Source organism: Amphibalanus amphitrite, unplaced genomic scaffold, assembly GCF_019059575.1.
Source record: "Amphibalanus amphitrite isolate SeventyFive unplaced genomic scaffold, NRLGWU_Aamphi_draft 000111F_arrow, whole genome shotgun sequence".
NCBI classification, from domain to species: Eukaryota; Metazoa; Arthropoda; class Thecostraca; order Balanomorpha; family Balanidae; genus Amphibalanus; species Amphibalanus amphitrite.
Genome location: NW_024881606.1, coordinates 564,941 through 584,568, shown reverse-complemented (window position 1 = coordinate 584,568; position 19,628 = coordinate 564,941). Strand labels below are relative to the sequence as shown.

Below are 19,628 nucleotides of genomic sequence, written 5' to 3'. Positions count from 1 at the left end.
AAACTAAATTTGAATGGTACATAGGTTACCATGTGTCACATGCACATCGGAGACATATTATGCAAACCCGATTTTTGACGTGCCGAATGCAGGGCCAGTGCGTGGAAAGGCATGGTTAACTCATAACTGACCAATGACCATCATCTATGGTACGGTGGTGCATGCACCATGGGATGAGTACCTGCAGGTGCTCATCCCCTCCGGCCTCCCTATAACTTCTGCCCTGGTTGACTCAGTTGAGGCAGCCAGCGAAACACCTATCCTGGCCTCACTTTGAGCGCTGTCCTTTTCAGACTTCTAAGTCCTTCCGTTTGCTATAAGAATGCAACCATACGTGGAGAACTGTAAAGAAGTGTGGGTGTTCGGGGACGGGCAGCGCGGGTGACCTTGACCTCCGCCGTCTGCTGCGGTCCCAAAGCAAAGCCGGCGCACTGGGACGGTGGATTTGCATTGCCCGAACACCCACAATACTCTATACAACCCACAACTCCATACAATTCTCAAACTATGAATACAACTCGTTCCTTGCATCAATTTTGCACAAAGCACCTACGGTAGGTAACTGGTAGGTAAGTGGACTGGTAAGTAGCAACTTGAGTGATAGACGAGGCTTGCTTGGTATACCACTTATAGCGCACTTAAATTCGTTCAATACAAATCGAGAGCAAAACCATAAAGTTCACACGAAGTCCCCTTGTCGCTTTTTACGAATCCGTACGCTTGGCAGTAAGTACCTACTAGTACGCTAGCATGGCATAATTTTCAAATTAGCTAACGCAAGCTTTTTTCTCAGCCTAATTTTCTGTCTCATGTGCGTTGCTTTCATTGACTCAACAATTTTCCTGTTTCCTTCAAGGATAGAATATTGCTTTCGTATTAGTTTTATGATTTAGGTCATAAATTAATATTACTCGATGTAAGCTGCTATAATTTGGATTAATAAATATCATAAAAATATTAATATAATGAAAAAATTGGAACAGTTTTGAATCTTTGGTTTCGAAATCCTGACATTTTAAAGCTTCATCAATTTACTTCATACAATGAAGGCATAATGGGGCATACCTAATGCTTCCAAACATCAACAACGCCGGTTGATTTTTGGGAACGCGACGCTCTGTGGTGTGGCTGTCGTGTTGTGTGTGTTGGTGCATGGTGGTAGAGGATTTGTTTATGTTTTCGCAGTAGTTTGAGTGTGAAGGTCCCTTACAAGCATCAAGAGCATTTTCTCCATTTTGATTTTTTGTTGTGCAGTTTGGCTGCAATTGCAGCAGTGCAGTGCAGTGCAGTTAACTGCTTTGAACCGCTCCCCATTCAACTGTTTGAACCTGGACTGACACATAAGACCGTGTGACATCAACATGCTTTTATTGAGTTTATTTGAGTAAGCTCAAGCTGTGAGCATGTAGAGAATTTTGTTCAATCATAAACATGCAACATTCTGGAGGAATGTCAGATTCCATCCGACCCTACAAGCTCGGTAAGTTGGATGTCTAGATATGTTTGTGTGTCGTAAAAGAATGAATTGGAATAATAGCATTCGTAAAGAAGACAGTTGCATAATCAACTGTTATTCACTCAGCTAATTTTTTTGTGAGTAAGATTAAGCTTGCATGGAAGAGTAAGAAGATGGCCAACCCCTGGCCAACCCCTCTGCTAGGCGTGATGTACTTCAAGGAGCACCCCAACTGCGCCACTCAGAACAGTACAGCAACATCTATCTGACCCCAGACCTGACCCGGGACGAGCGGGAGGCAGGAAGAAAGCTGAGAGAGGAACTGGCAGCAAGGAAGATGGCAGGGGAGACCAACCTTTTCATAAGAGGTGGTCGAATTGTCTCACACAGCCTGGGCCAAGAAAAGGTGGTACCCAAGGAGCAGGCCAACAATGACGGTGCAACTGCCCCAGACAACCATATCAGTGAGAGCACGCCCAGTCGGGAACAGCCAGGAAACATCACACCTGTAACAGCAGCTACAAATGTTTCTAGCCATGCCCGACCAGTGAGGCCTGCTGCTGCTTTCACAGAGACATCTGCCACAAATGTTTCGAATGATGTTCACCCAGCAGAGTCAGCCGCTGCTGGCTCAGGGACAAACAAGAAAACACAGTACCAAAGCAAACAACCAGCTCAATGACTAAATGGGGAGGCGGCTGGAGGAGTAACGCAAGGGCTTAAGGTATTGTATACCAACGCGGACCAATTTGTAAGCAAACGAGATGACATGGCCATGCTTATCTGCCAAGATGAGCCAGACATCATCCTCATTACAGAAGTGATTCCAAAAGCTCAGCGGCTTCCACTGTCGCCTGCACTGCTGAACCTGGCTGGCTATGTACTTTACACCAACTTTGACCCATGCTCCCCCAACCTTGGTACCAGTGGTATGAGAGGGATCTGTGTGTACACAGCTGAGACCCTCAAGGTGTCCGAAGTCACAATTCAGTACCAGTCCTCCGTTGAACATGTGTGGATCAAGATGGCACTTGCTGGCAGTGACTGCTTACTCATCGGATGCCTTTACAGGAGTCCATCAGGAAACACTGAGGAGAGCATCAGAGAAGCTGAACAGTTAATTTGCACATCATCAAGGTCCATGCCATTCACACATCTCCTGATTGTTGGTGACCTGAACCTGCCGCAGATAAACTGGGACAGTGGAACATCATCCGCCCCTCTCTCTCATGGTTCTTACTCATTTATCAACACTGTTCATGAATGTTTCCTGTTCCAACATGTACTAAGCCCAACAAGATACCGACCAGGCGAGACCCCAAACACCCTCGACTTGGTCTTCACTAACGAGGAAGGCATGGTCTCCAACCTGGAATACCTCCCCGGCCTGAGCAGCAGTGACCACGTCATTCTCAGATTCACTCTGGTATGCTACTCTCCAAGGAACTTAAACCAAGCATCTCACCATGTAGTCATCGACTATGGAAGCATCCCCAAGGAATTGGAAGAGTGCAACTGGTCGCAGCTGGCAAACATGAACATGGAAGAATCCTACGCCACCTTTAAAGAACAATTATCAGCTGCTGTTGCTCGATGCTCGAAACGGAGGAAGAACGGACAGAAAAAGAACATGTACTTGAACAGGACAGCTATGCAGCTACGAAAGCAAAAGAGGGAGCTGTGGAGCAAATACCGTCAATCCGGCGACGCCCTGGATTACGCCAGGTTTACGAGATGCAGAAACAGGCTCAGAAAGTTCACAAGGTATCTCAGAAAAGATTACGAAACCAAGTTAGTTGAACAGCTGAAGCAAAACCCAAAAGCGTTCTGGAGATACTCGAACTCAAGGCTGAAAACCAGAAGCAGAATCGAGGAACTCCGGGACGTAAACGGGACCCTGACATCCGACAACCAAGAAAAATCGGATCTGCTGAGCAGGTACTTCAGCAGCATATTTACGCCAGTTGACCATTCCTGCCCTCACTTTGACTTAGGTTTCCAGGGACCCATGCTGCAAGACATTGAAGTGTCTGCTGAGGAGGTAAAGGCAAAACTGCTCGCTCTAAGGCCTAACAGTGCCCCGGGCCCAGACGCCGTGCACCCCAGGGTACTTCGCGAAGCTGCCTCGATGGTTTGCCTTCCACTCAGTGTCCTGTTCAGGAAGTCTCTTGACTCTGGTATACTGCCACCAGACTGGAAGACAGGTGAGATTACTCCCATCTACAAGAAGGGGAACCGCCAGAGACCAGAGAGCTACCGGCCAGTCAGTCTCACCTCGGTCCCATCGAAAGTTATGGAATCCATCATTCGCGACCGCCTCCTTCAGCACTTTTCTGATGCAGGGCTCCTCCACAAGGCACAACATGGGTTTCTCCCGAAGAGATCCTGCTCGACCCAGCTGCTTGAGGTGATGGAGGACTGGAGCGCTGCTGTGGAGGCCGGGGAACCGATCGATGTCGCATACCTGGACTTCTCCAAGGCCTTTGATTCTGTCCCGCACCAACGTCTCATCACGAAACTACATGGCTATGGCATCAGGGGAAAACTGCTAGTTTGGATCGCCGCCTTCCTGCTCGATCGCCGACAGAGGGTGGTCGTCGGAGGTGCGAAGTCCGACTGGACTCCGGTGACCAGCGGAATCCCCCAGGGATCTGTGCTCGGGCCGATCTTGTTTAATATATTTGTGAATGACATGCCTGGTCAGGTCTCCGGCTGCATCAAGCTCTTCGCCGACGATACCAAATTGTACCGCCACGTGACTGGAAACTCCGCCGAGTTCCAAGCCGACATCGACGTCCTCGTCCGCTGGTCGAGCAAGTGGCTGCTGCCCTTCAATGCTTCAAAATGCAAAGTGATGCACATTGGCAGACTCAACCCTGGGAGAACCTACCGCCTGAACGACTCTGCCATCGAGGGAGTTACGGAGGAAAAGGACCTGGGCATCATCATCGACGAAGACCTGAAGTTTCACCAGCAAACAGCGGCTGCCATCGCGAAAGCCTCCCAGATGCTGGCTGTCGTGAAGCGCTCCTTCGCTACCATCAATGAGGTCACTCTCCCTCTGCTCTACAAGTCCATGGTCCGACCTTTTCTGGAGTATGGGAACCTGATCTGGGGACCCTTTGGCAGAGTTGACCAGGCAAAACTGGAGCGGGTGCAGCGCAGGGCAACCCGGATGGTTCTGAGCATCCGGCATCTCCCGTACCCGGACCGACTACGTCATCTTCGCCTCCCCTCGCTGTACTACCGACGACGCAGAGGCGATATGATCACCGTCTTTCAGCTGCTGCACGGCGAGATGGCAGTGGAACCCGAACGGTTCCTGCACAAGAGCACCTCCAACCAAACAAGAGGCCACCAGTGGAAACTGCTCAAGCCCAGAGCGAACACCCTGACACGAAGAAACGCCCTCAGCACAAGAGTCGTCAACGACTGGAACGCCCTGCCGTCCACAGTAGTGTCTGCCACATCGGTTGCTCAGTTCAAGGCACGACTGGACCGACACTGGGCGAACAAGATGTACGACATCCCGAATCCCTACCATTAAGAGCCTCGCCTTTACCTGTCACACACGCTCGATAGGAGCGGGACCTCCAGGCCTAGTGGCCTTATTACCCGATAACCGATAAGGTAAGGTAAGGTAAGGTAAGATATGACCTCAGACCTACCCACTTATTGCTGAGCACTGGCTAGCTGTTCCCTAGTGATTTTACATTGCAGCAGGGTTAAAAAGTTGTGTGGTGCTTGAATTAGTATTTTGCTGTAATATATATGTTTATTTGGTTGCAATATTATGATGGTTTATATGGCCTTGATTATGATTATTATTTCACATTTCAGCTCATCAAATCCTGAGCTTGACAGGGATCAATCTTCAGCGTCAAAGCATTATCGTAAGTGATATAATGCAATTAAGGTTTTGCATACAATGTGTTTCTTCATTTTGATTTGAGTTTTTATATCAATACTTTTTAATTAAAATCACGTTAACATGCTTTTCAATTTTAATAATATGTGCTTATGTGATTTGAGTAGGCAATGCTTCAATGCAGTTTCACTTTTTATGGAAAATACTGATTGAAAGATCTGTCTAAATAATATCTGAATTTCCATTTTTAATAAGAAACAATGTATGGCTGCCAAAACATGCCTCCATGATCACTGACCAGTCTGTAATTAGTCCCTGTAATCTACATAGGGCCATAATCTATGGTTAAGAGAGGGGATTTGGGTGTGTCTGCTAGGCATTGAAGGGGTATCTGCTACCTTATCACTTTCCAGTCTAGACCTGGACTCAAAATCCAGCTCTGTGGCAGGTACTGACTTCAAAGTTGCCAGCAGTTTGAGTTGTACCAAAGTCCTCCCATTGTTTGGGTGGATTTCCCCTTGTCAAAGCTGCCCTGCCTCTGCAACTCATGTATTTTTGAATGATAGGGTAAGATATTCATAAGATATTCATCTGAACTGACTTAAGCCCTTATTTATCTTGTAAATTTCTAGACATTGAATTCAACCAAACCTTTACTATATTTTGTAGGTATGTCAGTCAGGTGCCTGATTAGTAACATAATGATAACCATTTGACCACTGCCACCAGGGTTTTGTGGAGCTGACACTGGCACTGCAGACTGAGTACCTTAGGCAGGTGAAGCTCAATTGCAAGCAGTGCAGAGTCTACCGGATCACACTCAACGATGACCTGGAGACGACCTTCAGCTACTGCGATCCTACTCAGGATATCATGCAGGGTAGCTCAAAGTAAGTCATGGGGAAAATGAGTTATCTGAACTTGCTACTTGCTAGTGAATTTGCTACTTGCTAGTGAATATGCTACTGCACGATTGAAGGTCAGTTGGACACTGATTGCCTTTCTGGTTACCACATTTAGTTATAACCTTTTCTGTAGCATACCTACCCACTTACTGTTGATGACTCAATCTTATATAAAATGGAAGCTAGTCATGCTGACTAACGGAAATCCAGCTCCTCCCAGATCAGTATTTCACCCACCTTACCCAATTCTTACCCACCCTGGTCCCCCAGCCTTGCCAACTACCCGATATTTTGCCTTTCCCATTGTCTCACTCCCATACCTGCTCCCATCCTGCCCGTCCAGCACGCTCCCACTGACCACCTCTCACTCTCCTTTACCAGCCGCGACCTGGAGTCGTTCGCCGAGGCGCACGAAGCGGCCGTCAACTCTACGGACCCAGAGTACGGACGTGGCGAGCTGGTGGTGGACATACCGGTGGATGCTCAGGACCTGATCCAGGAGGGGCAAATGCTGCGCATCGGCGTCGAGTTCAGCCTGGAGACTCCCACGGCCGGTGTGCAGTTTGTGCTGCCGGACACGGATGGCACTCCGGCGGAGCGAGGAGCCCACATGTTCACCTACGGCTTCGAGAACTCGTCTCGGCTGTGGTTCCCGTGCATCGACAGCTTCTGTGATCTGTGCACCTGGAAACTGGAGTTTACAGTGGATGAGACTCTGACGGCGGTATCGTGTGGCGATCTGATTGAGACGGTGTACACGCCCGATATGAGGAGGAGGACGTTCCACTATCACCTGGCGCTGCCGACCGCGGCGCCCAACATCGCCCTGGCCGTGGGGTGAGTGGTGTGGGAGCGGCCGGTGAGTGGTGGGGGAGCGGCCGGTTAGTGGTGGCGGAGAGGCCGGTGAGTGGCGTGGGGGCGGTCCAGACTCGTTCGATCCATAGTGGGCACTGGGGTAAGAACAGGAAAGGCAGTAACTGCGGTAAGGAAGGTATCGCAGACTCGTTAACTGAAAAATCAGAATTATGTCGCCTGCAAAATCGTAGTAGATTGCTTAAACTCGAAATATTACTTCGGTTACCCGTGTTTTCGGTTGTTAATTGATCCAGACTCAGACTAATGGATTTAATGCCCTAAAATGCAGTTGCAGCATCGTGTAACTTCTTCCTGTTTTCATTCCAGCATCTAGCTCACGCCAGCCTCAACTCCCCCACTCGTTAACTCACACCTCGTCGTTTTCAGACCGTTTGAGATCTACGTGGACCCGCACATGAACGAGATCACCTACTTCTGTCTGCCCAACCTACTGCCTCAGCTCAAACACACGGCCAAGTTCATGCACGCTACGTTCGAGTTCTTCGAGGAGGTGCTGGCCAACAGGTGGGTCAGCGCAGAGGGGTCGAGTCCTAATGAATATGGGTGATAAAGGTCAAAGCTGTGTAATGAAGACTGAGAAAGGCATCTGCAGTAGATGATAGGTGGGGATGCATGAGTGCTATGGTATTGTAGGGCTCCGCTATTCCGCGATAAAGTAGGTATGGTTGGGAGCAGATGCATCGGTGCCGGGATAACGTGGGAATGTGTGTATCGGAAATTTAACTTTCTATCGACAACTTAAACCAGATGTTTCGTTTCTGACATTTCTGACGATAAATCATTTCTGACAGTCTAATAGCTGCGTCGGTGAATGTACGAAGATTGTCATTTGCGAGTATCACACGACGCTCCCTTCTGTCCCATGTCCGCAGGTTCCCGTACTCGTGCTACAAGCAGGTGTTTGTGGACGAGACGTACGAGGACGTGTCGTCTTACGCCACCCTCAGCATCCTCAGGTGAGACTGTCTGCATGGAGAGGGGGCTATGGGACCAGTAGTGCTGGTCCTTGCGACCTGGGTCCCCGTCTTTCTAAAATTACTGCTTGTGACGTGAGACTTTAATCCTATCTCGAAATGATTTAGATGCGTTGTGAACACTGCATGTGTAACCCCATTATACACTGCTCGACACCATAGCCTACCGTTATATTGCAGATAATAAACATGTAGACCAGGTCGCACTGTCCCTCTCTTCCATGATGGATATGGGTGGGTTATCATTGTATCCGTCCCCGTGCCATTTCAGCGTGAACCTGCTGTGCCCGCCACAAGTCATCGAGCAAGTGTACGAAACGCGCCGGTGCCTGGCGTTAGCGCTGGCCCACCAGTTCTTCTCCTGCTTCATATCGTTAACGGGCTGGAGCGACGCGTGGCTGACGCTGGGTATCAGCCACTACCTGACCGGGCTCTACGTGAAGAAGTTCTTCGGCATGAACTACCATCGCGACTGGATGTACTCGGTACGCTCCGGAAAAGGGACTGTGTGTTGGTAACGGGCACTTCGTCTGCTGCCCGTGGGAATACGAATGCATGCTGCCCATTTTTGTACAAAGTCACTCTAAATATGTGAGTGGGGGGCTCAGGCTGGGGTGCGTTGGAATGGTAAGTGGATACGGCCCGAAAGTCACTGTTGGACATCACTGACCAGTAGGTACCGGTACTCTTGTTACAGGAGATGCAGGAGGTGATCAAGTACGAGCAGCGGTACGGCCCGATAGTGCTGGACAATACTGACCGGTACTGGTACTCTTGTTACAGGAGATGCAGGAGGTGATCAAGTACGAGCAGCGGTACGGCCCGATAGTGCTGGACAACAGCGGCACGGCGCCGACGGGCAGCCACGCTCCGCCCACCTTTCACCCACTGCACTCGCAGAAGGAGTTCTACTTCCCACTCAGGTACTGATAGCAGCAAAAGGCCCAGCGGGCTGTATTGCAAGCGGGCTGTGTTCCAGCCCATATAGAATAAAATCTCGAGGGTTTGTCTATTTTTTTTTTCATTTAACATGGTTGATAGGAGTTTTTAAACTCATTATTGGAGCGTTTATACCGAGCCAGCGTGCCACTTCTTTTCGCTGCCTGACTGTCCGTCACTTCGGCTAGCTCGGCGCACATGGCATCGCCTCGCTACTTGGAGGTTTACGATATCTACTTGCCGTGTTCGCCCATCTGACCGTCTGACCGTCTCTCCGTCCAGTTCGGTCCACACGGTATCGCCTCGCTACCTGGAGGTCTACACCAAGAAGTCACATCTCATCATGAGGATGATCGAGCAGCGTATCGGAGCCGAGCTTCTCCTTCAGGTCAGTGCGAGGATGTGAGATGTATTGGGGTGCTAATTTGTGCGCCGGTGACTTTGTAAGCTCTATGCATGAGCTTCTACTGTCATGGATGGGATACTCTCGGATCAGGGTAATGTTTTATTAGACGTGCCCTGATCGTGCGTGACCTCCTGCATTACGCGCAATTAGCTATCGGTGGCAGCACTGCTCGCGGCAGGTGACACGCCCATCTAGATAGGAGGTGTAGTGGGTTACTCTCCCGCCCATCAGGCATAGGCTGAGTTCATCACCCGGCTATTCCAAACCCAAACCCGGCCACTTTCCGTCCCCGCACCTGTGACACCATCTCTCCCTGCCTTTCCCAGGTGTTCAACAAGCAGCTCTCGCTGGCCATGAACGCCTGCGAGCAGCGCTTCTCCTACGACGCCTGGGGCAGCATCCTGCTCTCCACCAGCACCTTCCTCAAGGCCATCTACACTGTGACCGGCAAGGACATCAACGTGTTCTGCGACCAGTGGGTGCGCCAGGGAGGACACGCACGCTTCCACATGTCATTCGTCTTCAACCGGAAGAGGTATGGAGATATGAGAGCGTGGCTCTGGGAGCAGGGTGGGATAGGCGGCGGTAGAGTTGGTTTGAGGTGGTGAAGATTCTGGATATGCCGTTCGTCTTTATTTTGCAATGTGCTTGATACTGAAATTGTGATTATTCCTTTTGTCATTGTGGTATATTCTCTTCACTACCTAATGTGCAGAGCGTTGGTTGTTGAAAAAAAAAAACAGTTTCGCCCACTCGCACCAATTGATTTTGTGACAATTGAAGCTGTTTTTTTTTCGCTGCCTATCAAAGCATTTATATTTCTATAACTGTTTTATCGTAGTTTCTCCCACTATCCTCGTTCTGCAGGAACACGGTGGAGCTGAAGATCAGCCAGGACCAGGTGGGCTCTCGCGGCGTGCGTCTCTACATGGGACCGCTGCTGGTGCATCTTCAGGAGCTGGATGGAACGTTCAAACACACACTCCAGATAGGTAGGTGCCTTGGAACGGACGGAGTGCTCGAGAGTGATACATATTTTATGCAATAAATGGGAATGCTTTGATACTTTTTATTTGGTGTGCGATCCTTTGACGCTAGTAAGCTGTGTCTGTTAAGTATCGACTATCGAGCAAACCCTTGCTGGACTCGAAGGTCATTATATGCGTTTTTGATTACCATTCCACAAGTACATAGAAGCTCTACCACACTGCTCGTCGCTGCTCTGGCCAATTTCCACTCGCCTCTGGCCGCCGTTTAACCGCGCACCCACCCGCAGAGGGTATCAACGCCTCTGCGGACCTCGTGTGTCACAGCAAGTCGCGGCGCCAGAAGAAGAAAAAGATCCCACTCTGTACGGGCGAAGAGGTCGACATGGACCTCAACGCTATGGAGTAAGTGGGAAATGGTCGGGGAGGGAGCAAACGGTGATAAGGGAGAGGGAGGGTGAAATACGAACGTTTCTTTCCGATGGCGAGGCGAAACAGGATCTTCTCAGACTTGGCGGATGAGTTTGGTCTACGGGACCGCCTTTTTCATGTCAGTGGATCTCAGTAGCACGGATCAATAATTGTTATGTTGTCGTCCGGCCGCTGCATTAGTGTAACGATATTTTTTTCGTTAATACCTTTCGTACCATTATGCGATCCCTGACTGGACGCTCGCTTCATTTATATATACAGGGTGTCCCAAAAGTAACGTCATCATTTGCGTTGGTCCCATCTCTGAAAGTATGCGATGGATAGGAACAAAAAAGATATCATGTGAAAGGACATTTTGCAAAATTATTTTGTGATATAGATATGAGCCAAGGTATTGGTTCGTAGCCCCACATTTACGGCTTTTCCGCATGGCTACCATTTCGGGTCGCGTACATGAATAGACTGCCTTTGAATTCCTCCGCCATTCTGGAGCGATTCTTTGATGCCATGCACCTTATGTTTCCTCGGATGGCTCATCATTTAGCTCTTCCTAGCTCGCTGGGTTGTTCTCAAAGACAACCGTTCCGATGTGTACCCAAAGAATAAAAATATGGAGGTGTCCAGTCAGGTGATGGCAAAGGCCTACGATGGCGGTACCCTCTGAAAATTATCCGATTTCCAATCCACTCTGGGAGACAATGCATAGTCTTCAAGGACGGTGCAAACATGGTCTCCGTCCTGCTGAAACCACTGCTGGTGTGATGGTGTCGGCACAGCTGCGCTGCAGCGAGCGAAAGAACCAACCAAAGGAAACCCTCGGCCACCTCTCTCGGTTTATCGTCACCGAATTCCCGCTGCCGTCTTCAGAACCTCGAAGGACAAGGGCCAAGTATACATGCCCTGTGCGCATATTACATTTTTTTCTGGCGTTTTACCTGTTGCAACGAAGCTATGAACGACTTCAGAGATAGGTCGAGCTGATAGGGTCTTCTTAGGGCCGAAAAGTCAGCGTATTTACGCTGTGTTCCAATGACGGACCCTCTCTTAGAGTTGAAATTCGATCACTTTAGTTTTCTGCCTACTGCTCTGTGTAGTTATCATTAGAAATGATTTAAGTATGCCAGCAAATAATTTTATAAATGTACCTTACACGTCCTAAAACTTGAAGTTATTCGGATTCTTACATCTCGAGATATTTCAATTTTAAATCATAACCTTACTTTTGGGACACCCTGTACTTCCCCGTCCCCCTCTCAGCCCCGACTGACCAATTCTCTGGATCCGTGTAGACCCCGAGTTTGACCTTCTACCCCCCCCCCCCCCCAGCCCGGACTCGCCAGTGCTGTGGATCCGTCTGGACCCGGAGTTCTCCGTGGTTCGTGAGACAGTGGTCGAACAGCCCGACTACCAGTGGCAGTTTCAGCTGCGCCATGAGCGGGACGTGGCCTCTCAGATCGAGGCGGTGGACGCGCTGGTCCGCTACCCCAGCCCGGCGTCCCGCTCGGCGCTCACTGATGTGCTCGAGAACGAACAGTGCTACTACCGCGTCCGCATCCGCGCCGCACACGCCCTGGCTAAGGTGGGTGGGGCACGCGTGACCGGGTTACGAGGGGTCTGGTACGGATTCTGCTTTCAGAAATTGTTCAACAAAGTAACAATCTCTTGGACATGCGTAGTATTGCATTTATTAGGCAATTTTTTCACTTCTTTCAATCTGGTTTCGAACTGCTGAAAGTCTGCTTTAACTCCATCTTCGTGCTTGGCGCCCTGCTGCAGCCATGGTATTAATCATGGCTATCATAACCAGTTTCCTCTGCTGTCTGATTAGTGATTAGTCATACATTGTCGAATCCCGGACTGCCGCTCCCCCATACCCCTGTACTTCTGACTATTTCTGTACCGCCCGTTATCCCGTCCCCCAGGTGGCCAACGCGCTGGTGTCGAGCTGGTCCGGTCAGCCGGCGATGATGGTCATCTTCAGGAAGATGTTCGGCTCCAAGTCGTGTCCGCACATCGTCCAGCTCAACGACTTTGAGAACCTGCAGGTCTACTACATCCAGAAGGTGGGCAATTGTTAGAAGGGCTTGGAAGTTCCTCTGGCTTGTTTTGAAAGCCATCGGTTTGCAGTAGTAGATTAAACAGCTTTTGGGATCATTGATGCAAGATGCGGTTTAATGTCAGCGGCACTTGAATTGTGCGACCTATAAGGTTGCTCAGCGCCCATATAAGGTATATATTCAGATAAATCGTTTACACAACTTTCTCTCTGGAATAAGGTGCTTATTTTGCTCTACACGGCTCACGCCCGTACTAAAAATGCGTTGAATGGCCTAAACGTGCATTTTTTACTGTCTCCACATGCAAGCATTTCCAGCTCGTAATAGGCATGTGTCTGGTGTCAGTGTGGAATGTAGAATTTATAGTGCGAATATTTTATGATGGATGTAGCCCCGTCGCTGATTTACGACGCCATTAACGACTGCTTCCACACTTTCAGACGATCCCGATCGCCATGGCAACTCTGCGCAACTCTCACGGCATCTGTCCGCCGGAGGTGTCCAAGTTCCTGCTGGACCTGTTCAAGTACAACGACAACAGCCGAAACAAGTGAGCAGGGAGGAGGGTTGGCCTGTCGGCCGGACGGTGGACAATTGTTGGAGAAGGGCTGAGTGAAGTAGGCGTAGGTAGGCCGCTAGGAGTCGATGACGGACTTTCAGGAATCAGCTGAACACCGATTGCGACTGGAGCAGTCGACAGTCATTCATGGATATGAGTTTTCCGGTGAGAAATGATGTTGGTGTTCACTGTTCCCGTCTATTCATGATAACGCTCGCTATTAGACGTTGTTTTGCAAGCTCAGTTTTTAGGTCACTAGTATTTCGATAATTTTACAATGACACGTAATTAGTTTACTCGACGCGTAAAGATGTCTGACCTCTCCCCCGCCTCGCCCTCAGGTACTCAGACAACTACTACCGAGCCGCTCTGATCGAAGCTCTGGGCGAGTCGGTGACGCCCGTCGTCTCCCTGGTCTCCCAGCTGGGTGCCGCCAGTATCACCCCCGACTCCCTATCACCCGAGACACGACAGCTGCTGGACGAAATCGTCCGCGCACTCAACCTCGACAAGCTGCTGCCCTGCTATAAGTTTGTGGTGACACAGGCGTGTCTCCGCGCGCTGCGGAAGCTGCAGAGGTGTGGGCATCTGGCCAGTCGGCCGCAGCTCTTCAAGGGGTACGCTGCCTACGGACAGTTCATTGGTGAGTAAGTTTGTGAGATGAGAGGAGTCAGAGTGAGTGTGAGAGGGGAGGGGCTAGGAGAGGGTGTGACTGGGTGGGGGGAGGAGACTGATGTTACTAGTGAGGGCGGAATATGCTTGGTTTCAGTTTTCAGTGCCTACTGCCTATTTATTCGTTTAGTTTTAGTGGTGGGTTATTCTCCACACGAGGTTTGGTCAACATTTTCGGTTCATTTCACTTTAGCAAACGGAAAATGTTGACCTCTCCCCACGTTTCACATTGCCAACAACCAACCATGTGACCGGCCACCCTCCGATGTTTCTGTCTCAGACGTGCGACTGGTGGGACTCTCTCGACCAATTGCTAACCGGTGTCTGTCTCAACTGATGGCCGCTAACCCGTGCCTCTCCCTCCCAGACGTCCGGTTGGTGGCGCTCTCCTGTCTGGTGGACTAACCGGTGTCTCTGTCTCCCTGACTAACCCGTGTTTCCCTCCCAGACGTGCGACTAGTGGCGCTCTCCTGTCTGGTCGACTACGTGCAGGCCGACGGACAGGAGGAGGACCTGCTCTTCCTGCTCTCGATCCTGGAGGCCGACCCGGTGCCCCAGGTGCGCCGGCAGCTGGCCAGGATGCTGGTCGATACGCCGCCGTTTGAGCGCGGTAGGAAACACCCGCTGGACACGGGAGACGTGGCAATACGGCTCTGGATGTTAATGAAGTGAGTAGGGCGGAAGGCTACGTTGCTTCTAAGTTGAGTTTGGTACGCGGAGAGGAAGAGGAACTTCGGGTAGTGCTATGGGAGGGGATGGATGTAGAAGTCTGAGGAAGTTTGTTGGTGTGCTCCTTTGTAGCGGATGATTTGCGTTGCAATACTGGACGTCTAGAAGGTTGCAGATATTCCAATCAAGGACCTGTCCGATCATTCGCTAGGTTTGGAATGAATTACAATTCGTTCTTACTTGCACGTATCACAAATGGTTATGCTACTGTGTAGTGTGTAGCGTATCACAAATGGTTATGTTGATGTGCAGTCACATCACACATGCGTATAGCGACACCTATGTATAGTGGTCCTACGGTGACTGACCTGACTGGAAGTCAGCCAACCCGCACCACCACCGGCCTCCGTCTCTCTAACGCCTCCCGCCCTCCCTGTGACCGTCAGCGCCGGCTGTGCGTACGACTCTCAGCTACGCTGTGCCGTGGTCGACCTCTACTACGTGCTGTACGGCCGCGGCCAGCCGTCCTGGATCCCCGAGCTGTCGCACTTCCCCACCATGGACGGGCGTCTGAAGGAGGACCCGCTGGCTGACGAGCCGCCGCTGTCCACGACGCGCCTCAGCCGACACGAGGTGAGACCACGTGCGACACGTGTGCCACGTGCGCGGATGGTATAAGACTTAGTCATTACCATCCGCTAATTCTTATACCATCCGCTATCATTGTCTATTATACAATGAGCCAAAGGCTATTACTTGCTTATCTTTTAATAATAATGGGGCTCATTTTCAAAGAAACCCTCAACATCATTCGGTATAAGACTTACCTTTGACGTGAATTGCGAGCTGTTCGGTTCAGAATTTAATGCTCTCACATACATTGAGTCATGATTTCGATGGTATATCATAACCTTCTATATTTGGGCAAATACTATACATATGCAGATCGATGATACTTCTCTGGTGATCGGACCAGCCCTGGAAGAAGTCAAGAGCTCTTTCAACTGGAGGTTTCTTTGTTTCACACCGTCCCCTCCTTTTCACTTCTTGACTCGCGTTTCTCGGTACCGTCAGCTGGAGCTGGAGCGGGCCCGGGCTCGCGCGCGCCGCTCGGCCCTGGAGCCGCCGCCGTCACCGCCGCCGCCGCCCCCGCCCGAGGACCGCAGCCCGCCGCCGCCGCCGCCGCCCGGTGCCGAGCCTGCTCTGGATATGGACGATCTGGTCTCTGTGGAGATGGTCTCGGACGATGAGACAAGGAGGGATGATGTGAGTGGGGCCGGCTCGGAGGGGACGGGAGGGACGGCACGGAAGGAGGGAATGGACATTGTACAGGATGGGAGGGGGAGGTTGGGTAGATGGACAAGGTCGGTGCAAAGGTTGCAGGTCGTGGCCTTTCGTTTCACTCATTTCTCAGCTGTGGTCATTCTCGGCCTCGATCGCTATGGGCTCACACAGGTGTGTCATAATGTGCTTCAAAGTACAAGCTGTCGTGTTTTCTCAATTTCGTTGCCTTGTTTACCTCTTGCACCGTCGTTTTACACTCATCTGACCTCCGTGTGACCCCACTGACCTCCGCTGACCTCTATGTCCCCTCTGTCCAGGAGTCGACGGACATCTCGCCGCTGGGCCGGACCAAGTCTGAACCCTACTCGGACGACTCGCGGTCACTGCCGTCGGCGGCTGGTGCGGCCGGCGCCACGGGCGGCCTGGGACCCACCTCCTTCTCCGGGGTGCTGCCAGAACAGAAACCGCACAAGGTAAGAATAACGGTGGTGACGGAACAAAAGCTGCACAAGGTTGGGAGGGACATGCTCGAACGAAAACCAAATAAGGTAGGGACATGACGGAACAAATACCGCACAAAGTAGGAACTCGCCGAACAAAAACTGCATGTCAGGATATGACCGAAGTCGAACAAAAACCGCTCAAGTTAACGGACATGGCCGAATAAATACCGCACATAGTAGTAACATGTCCGTGCCTAAATCGCACAATGTTGGTAGAGGCTTGTCCACGGGGTCATGCTGTGAACCGGGAGACGTATAGCCTCGATCTTCTGTATTCTTGTTAGTAGGATTTAGTATAAATGGGAGGTAGGTGAGAGGATTTCGTGCGCCGAATAGTCGCTGGTGTCTGACAAGATTTTGGCTCACAGGCAAAGAAAAAGAAGAAGGATAAGAAGAAACACAAGAAGCACAAGCACAAACACGATCGCCCGGAGAAGAGCAGCCACGATAAGGACAAGTTGGACCGTCTGCGGCTGAAGGAGGAGAACCTCAGCTCTCCGGCCAGCTCCGGACCCGACACTCCCACCCCCAATATCGAGATCAGCTTCTGAACCAGCCCCAGAGGGACAGACAGGCGGTGGGCTGTCGGTCGCTCCTACCGCGATACTGCTGACATCTATCGGCCTGGTGTGGAACTAGGCGCCACCGGCTACCTACCGGTCAGATCAGGAACTAATGGTCATGGAGGCGGCTGCTGTTTTTACGGAGGGGAAAGAGAGGCTTTTAGGCGTTGCTTATGACCGTTGAACGCCTTTCTGTATAGTTTCAATGTGTGATCATCATCATCATCATGTATGTTTGCTTTGGGACTTGCTTGGATGAATGTGTGTAAATGACGTGATTTGTGCTCGTGTGGACAGCGCACTGGACAATGTGAACATGTGGACAAGGAGACTGGACAGCGTAGTGTCCACATGAGCGGCTCTGCGCACATTGACCAGTGTTAGTGCGGACAGTGCAGTGCGACTGTGGCGAGGGATGGTCGGTTGAATTTCATAATCGATCTCTGTAGCCACTGACCGATTGTAAAATATATGTCGGCTGGAACTTCGGCTGAGATTAAACACTGTGGATATGTTGGACAGGATCAAGTTACTTAACTATTGCACAGCAGCTCACCACAGGGAGGGAAGGAAAACTTTTTATATACCGTTGCTCATGTTCAAGTGTGCTGCATTCACTTGCCACGCATTATTTCACTGCATGTCTGCATTATAAAGCAAGCTGATTATATCGGAAACATAGGTCCTTACCCAATATATTGGAGCATCTTAACTGCGGAATATTGCTCTAGAATGGTCTTCCACAGCAGCAACTATGGCCTCTTGGTCGCCCGTCGCCGTTTTATTATCGGCATCTAAATCTAGCCTGCCGTGGCTTTCTGTGACTATGAGGGTCTGATAGTGGATGGTCCTATGCTTGACCTCAGGGAATGGTACTGTAACGGCTTAGAAACACGATTTGTGTAGTGGCATTTCCAAGTCTAGCCGGTTCAGTCGTAGCAAAGGGGGGCGGTTGGACAATGTTTAGCGTTTCTGGCTGACGTGAGCCATGCCCAGATGTCGCTACCAACACAAGTGGCTGTAGATGCCGCTACGGCAGTCGAACAGTGCTTTCTGTCCAGTTCCACTTGGGACTCGAGACACCGGTTCACTTTTGCATTGTCATGCTATAAAACGTACTGGGATTTTTTAATGTATGTGCGTGTATGTCATTGTGAGATGTGATATCAATGAGGCTCACGAGATGTAGGCTAGGATTGTTATTTTTATTGGATTTGATCCCACGTAGAAAATAAAACTCTGCGACTCTCTGAGCTCATATCGACGAAGACGACCAATGGAAAGGTCGTAAAATTTGTGCGAATCTCACACCTCACGTGCAGCTTGGCAAACCATCATCCCGGACCATAACAAAACAGTGTGATATCACATCGGAATCTAAAAATAGAGCCATCGACAGGCGCTATTTCAATCAATCAATCAATCAATTTATTATGCGTCTTTATTTATAAACGTTCTCGGGAAAATCATACACGACACGGATTACCAATTTCACTGGATTCTGTTCAGGTCTGATCCCAGTGAGTTTTCTTGAAAGTTATGAAAACTACCTGCGTGATCGTTTAGCTACATACTAAATATCAAGGTCCGCGGAAAATGGAATCGGATATCAGATTATTTTTAAGAATATTCAATGCACACCGCACACGCCTGGAGTTTTTCATGTCATTGCGAGAAAAAAGTACCTAGGCGTAGCAAAGAAAGGAAGAGGCATCAAATTGCAATTATTTTTTTTTTCAACAGACACACCGCTTTATACCAAGTGCCCGCTAAACGATCATCGACCACATCTGACATCGATCGCCCATGAAGCATGACGGTATCGGTAGCATTCCGCCACCATGCTTCTTTCCCAGGCTTCCCTCTGGCCCATCTAGCTCTCTCTGGTCCCTCCGTCCCGTTCAATAATACATGGGTGCGCGGTGCATGTGGCTGGCTCCCTGGCCACCCACCCACTAAGCAGCATGGCGACGCACGCACGAAGAGAGAGAGAGAGAGAGAGAGAGAGAGAGAGAGAGAGAGAGAGAGAGAGAGAGAGAGAGAGAGAGAGAGAGAGAGAGAGAGAGAGAGAGAGAGAGAGAGAGAGAGAGAGAGAGAGAGAGAGAGAGAGAGAGAGAGAGAGAGAGAGAGAGAGAGAGAGAGAGAGAGAGAGAGAGAGAGAGAGAGAGAGACGGGGAGCTGCGGACATATCGATTCAGCCGCGGACCCGATCGATGATTGCAGCTGGTTTGGGGGCGGGCGCCGCACAACAGTGCGTCGATAGCGACGGAGCCGCGTCGGAGCCGACGGAGGCTGACGGCGAGCAACAGGCGGACGGGGGCGAGTCTGAGGAAGAGAGCGGCAGGGTGTCGTTTGGAGGGGGCTTGATCGGTACCTAGATGTCGATCAGATTTAGCGTCAAATATGTACACCAAAATTGAGCGGAGGAGGTGGACCAATAATTGCCGATATATTTTCGGCAGCAGTAAACGTTGGGAGC

The 19,628-nt window shown here is 50.4% G+C and overlaps 1 protein-coding gene across 2 annotated transcripts; it reads left to right on the top strand.

Moving 5' to 3' along the window:
• The first annotated feature begins 1,080 nt into the window (after positions 1-1,080).
• Positions 1,081-17,650, top strand: LOC122380981 (transcription initiation factor TFIID subunit 2-like). 2 transcript variants are annotated; one of them, XM_043364616.1, is made up of 22 exons: positions 1,117-1,480; positions 5,297-5,349; positions 6,054-6,214; positions 6,611-7,066; positions 7,472-7,609; positions 7,978-8,061; positions 8,351-8,564; positions 8,863-9,002; positions 9,301-9,406; positions 9,751-9,959; positions 10,292-10,416; positions 10,701-10,815; positions 12,169-12,421; positions 12,765-12,905; positions 13,340-13,449; positions 13,800-14,101; positions 14,498-14,529; positions 14,611-14,798; positions 15,246-15,432; positions 15,874-16,065; positions 16,401-16,556; positions 16,955-17,650. In XM_043364616.1, the coding sequence occupies exons 1-22, from the start codon at positions 1,432-1,434 to the stop codon at positions 17,135-17,137; spliced, it is 3,594 nt and encodes a 1,197-aa protein (XP_043220551.1). In that variant the 5' UTR covers positions 1,117-1,431; the 3' UTR covers positions 17,138-17,650. The 2 variants fall into 2 exon arrangements, with proteins under 2 accessions (XP_043220552.1, XP_043220551.1); XM_043364617.1 differs by lacking the exon at positions 14,498-14,529 and having other exon boundaries at positions 1,081-1,480; positions 14,579-14,798.
• Positions 17,651-19,628: the final 1,978 nt, after the last annotated feature.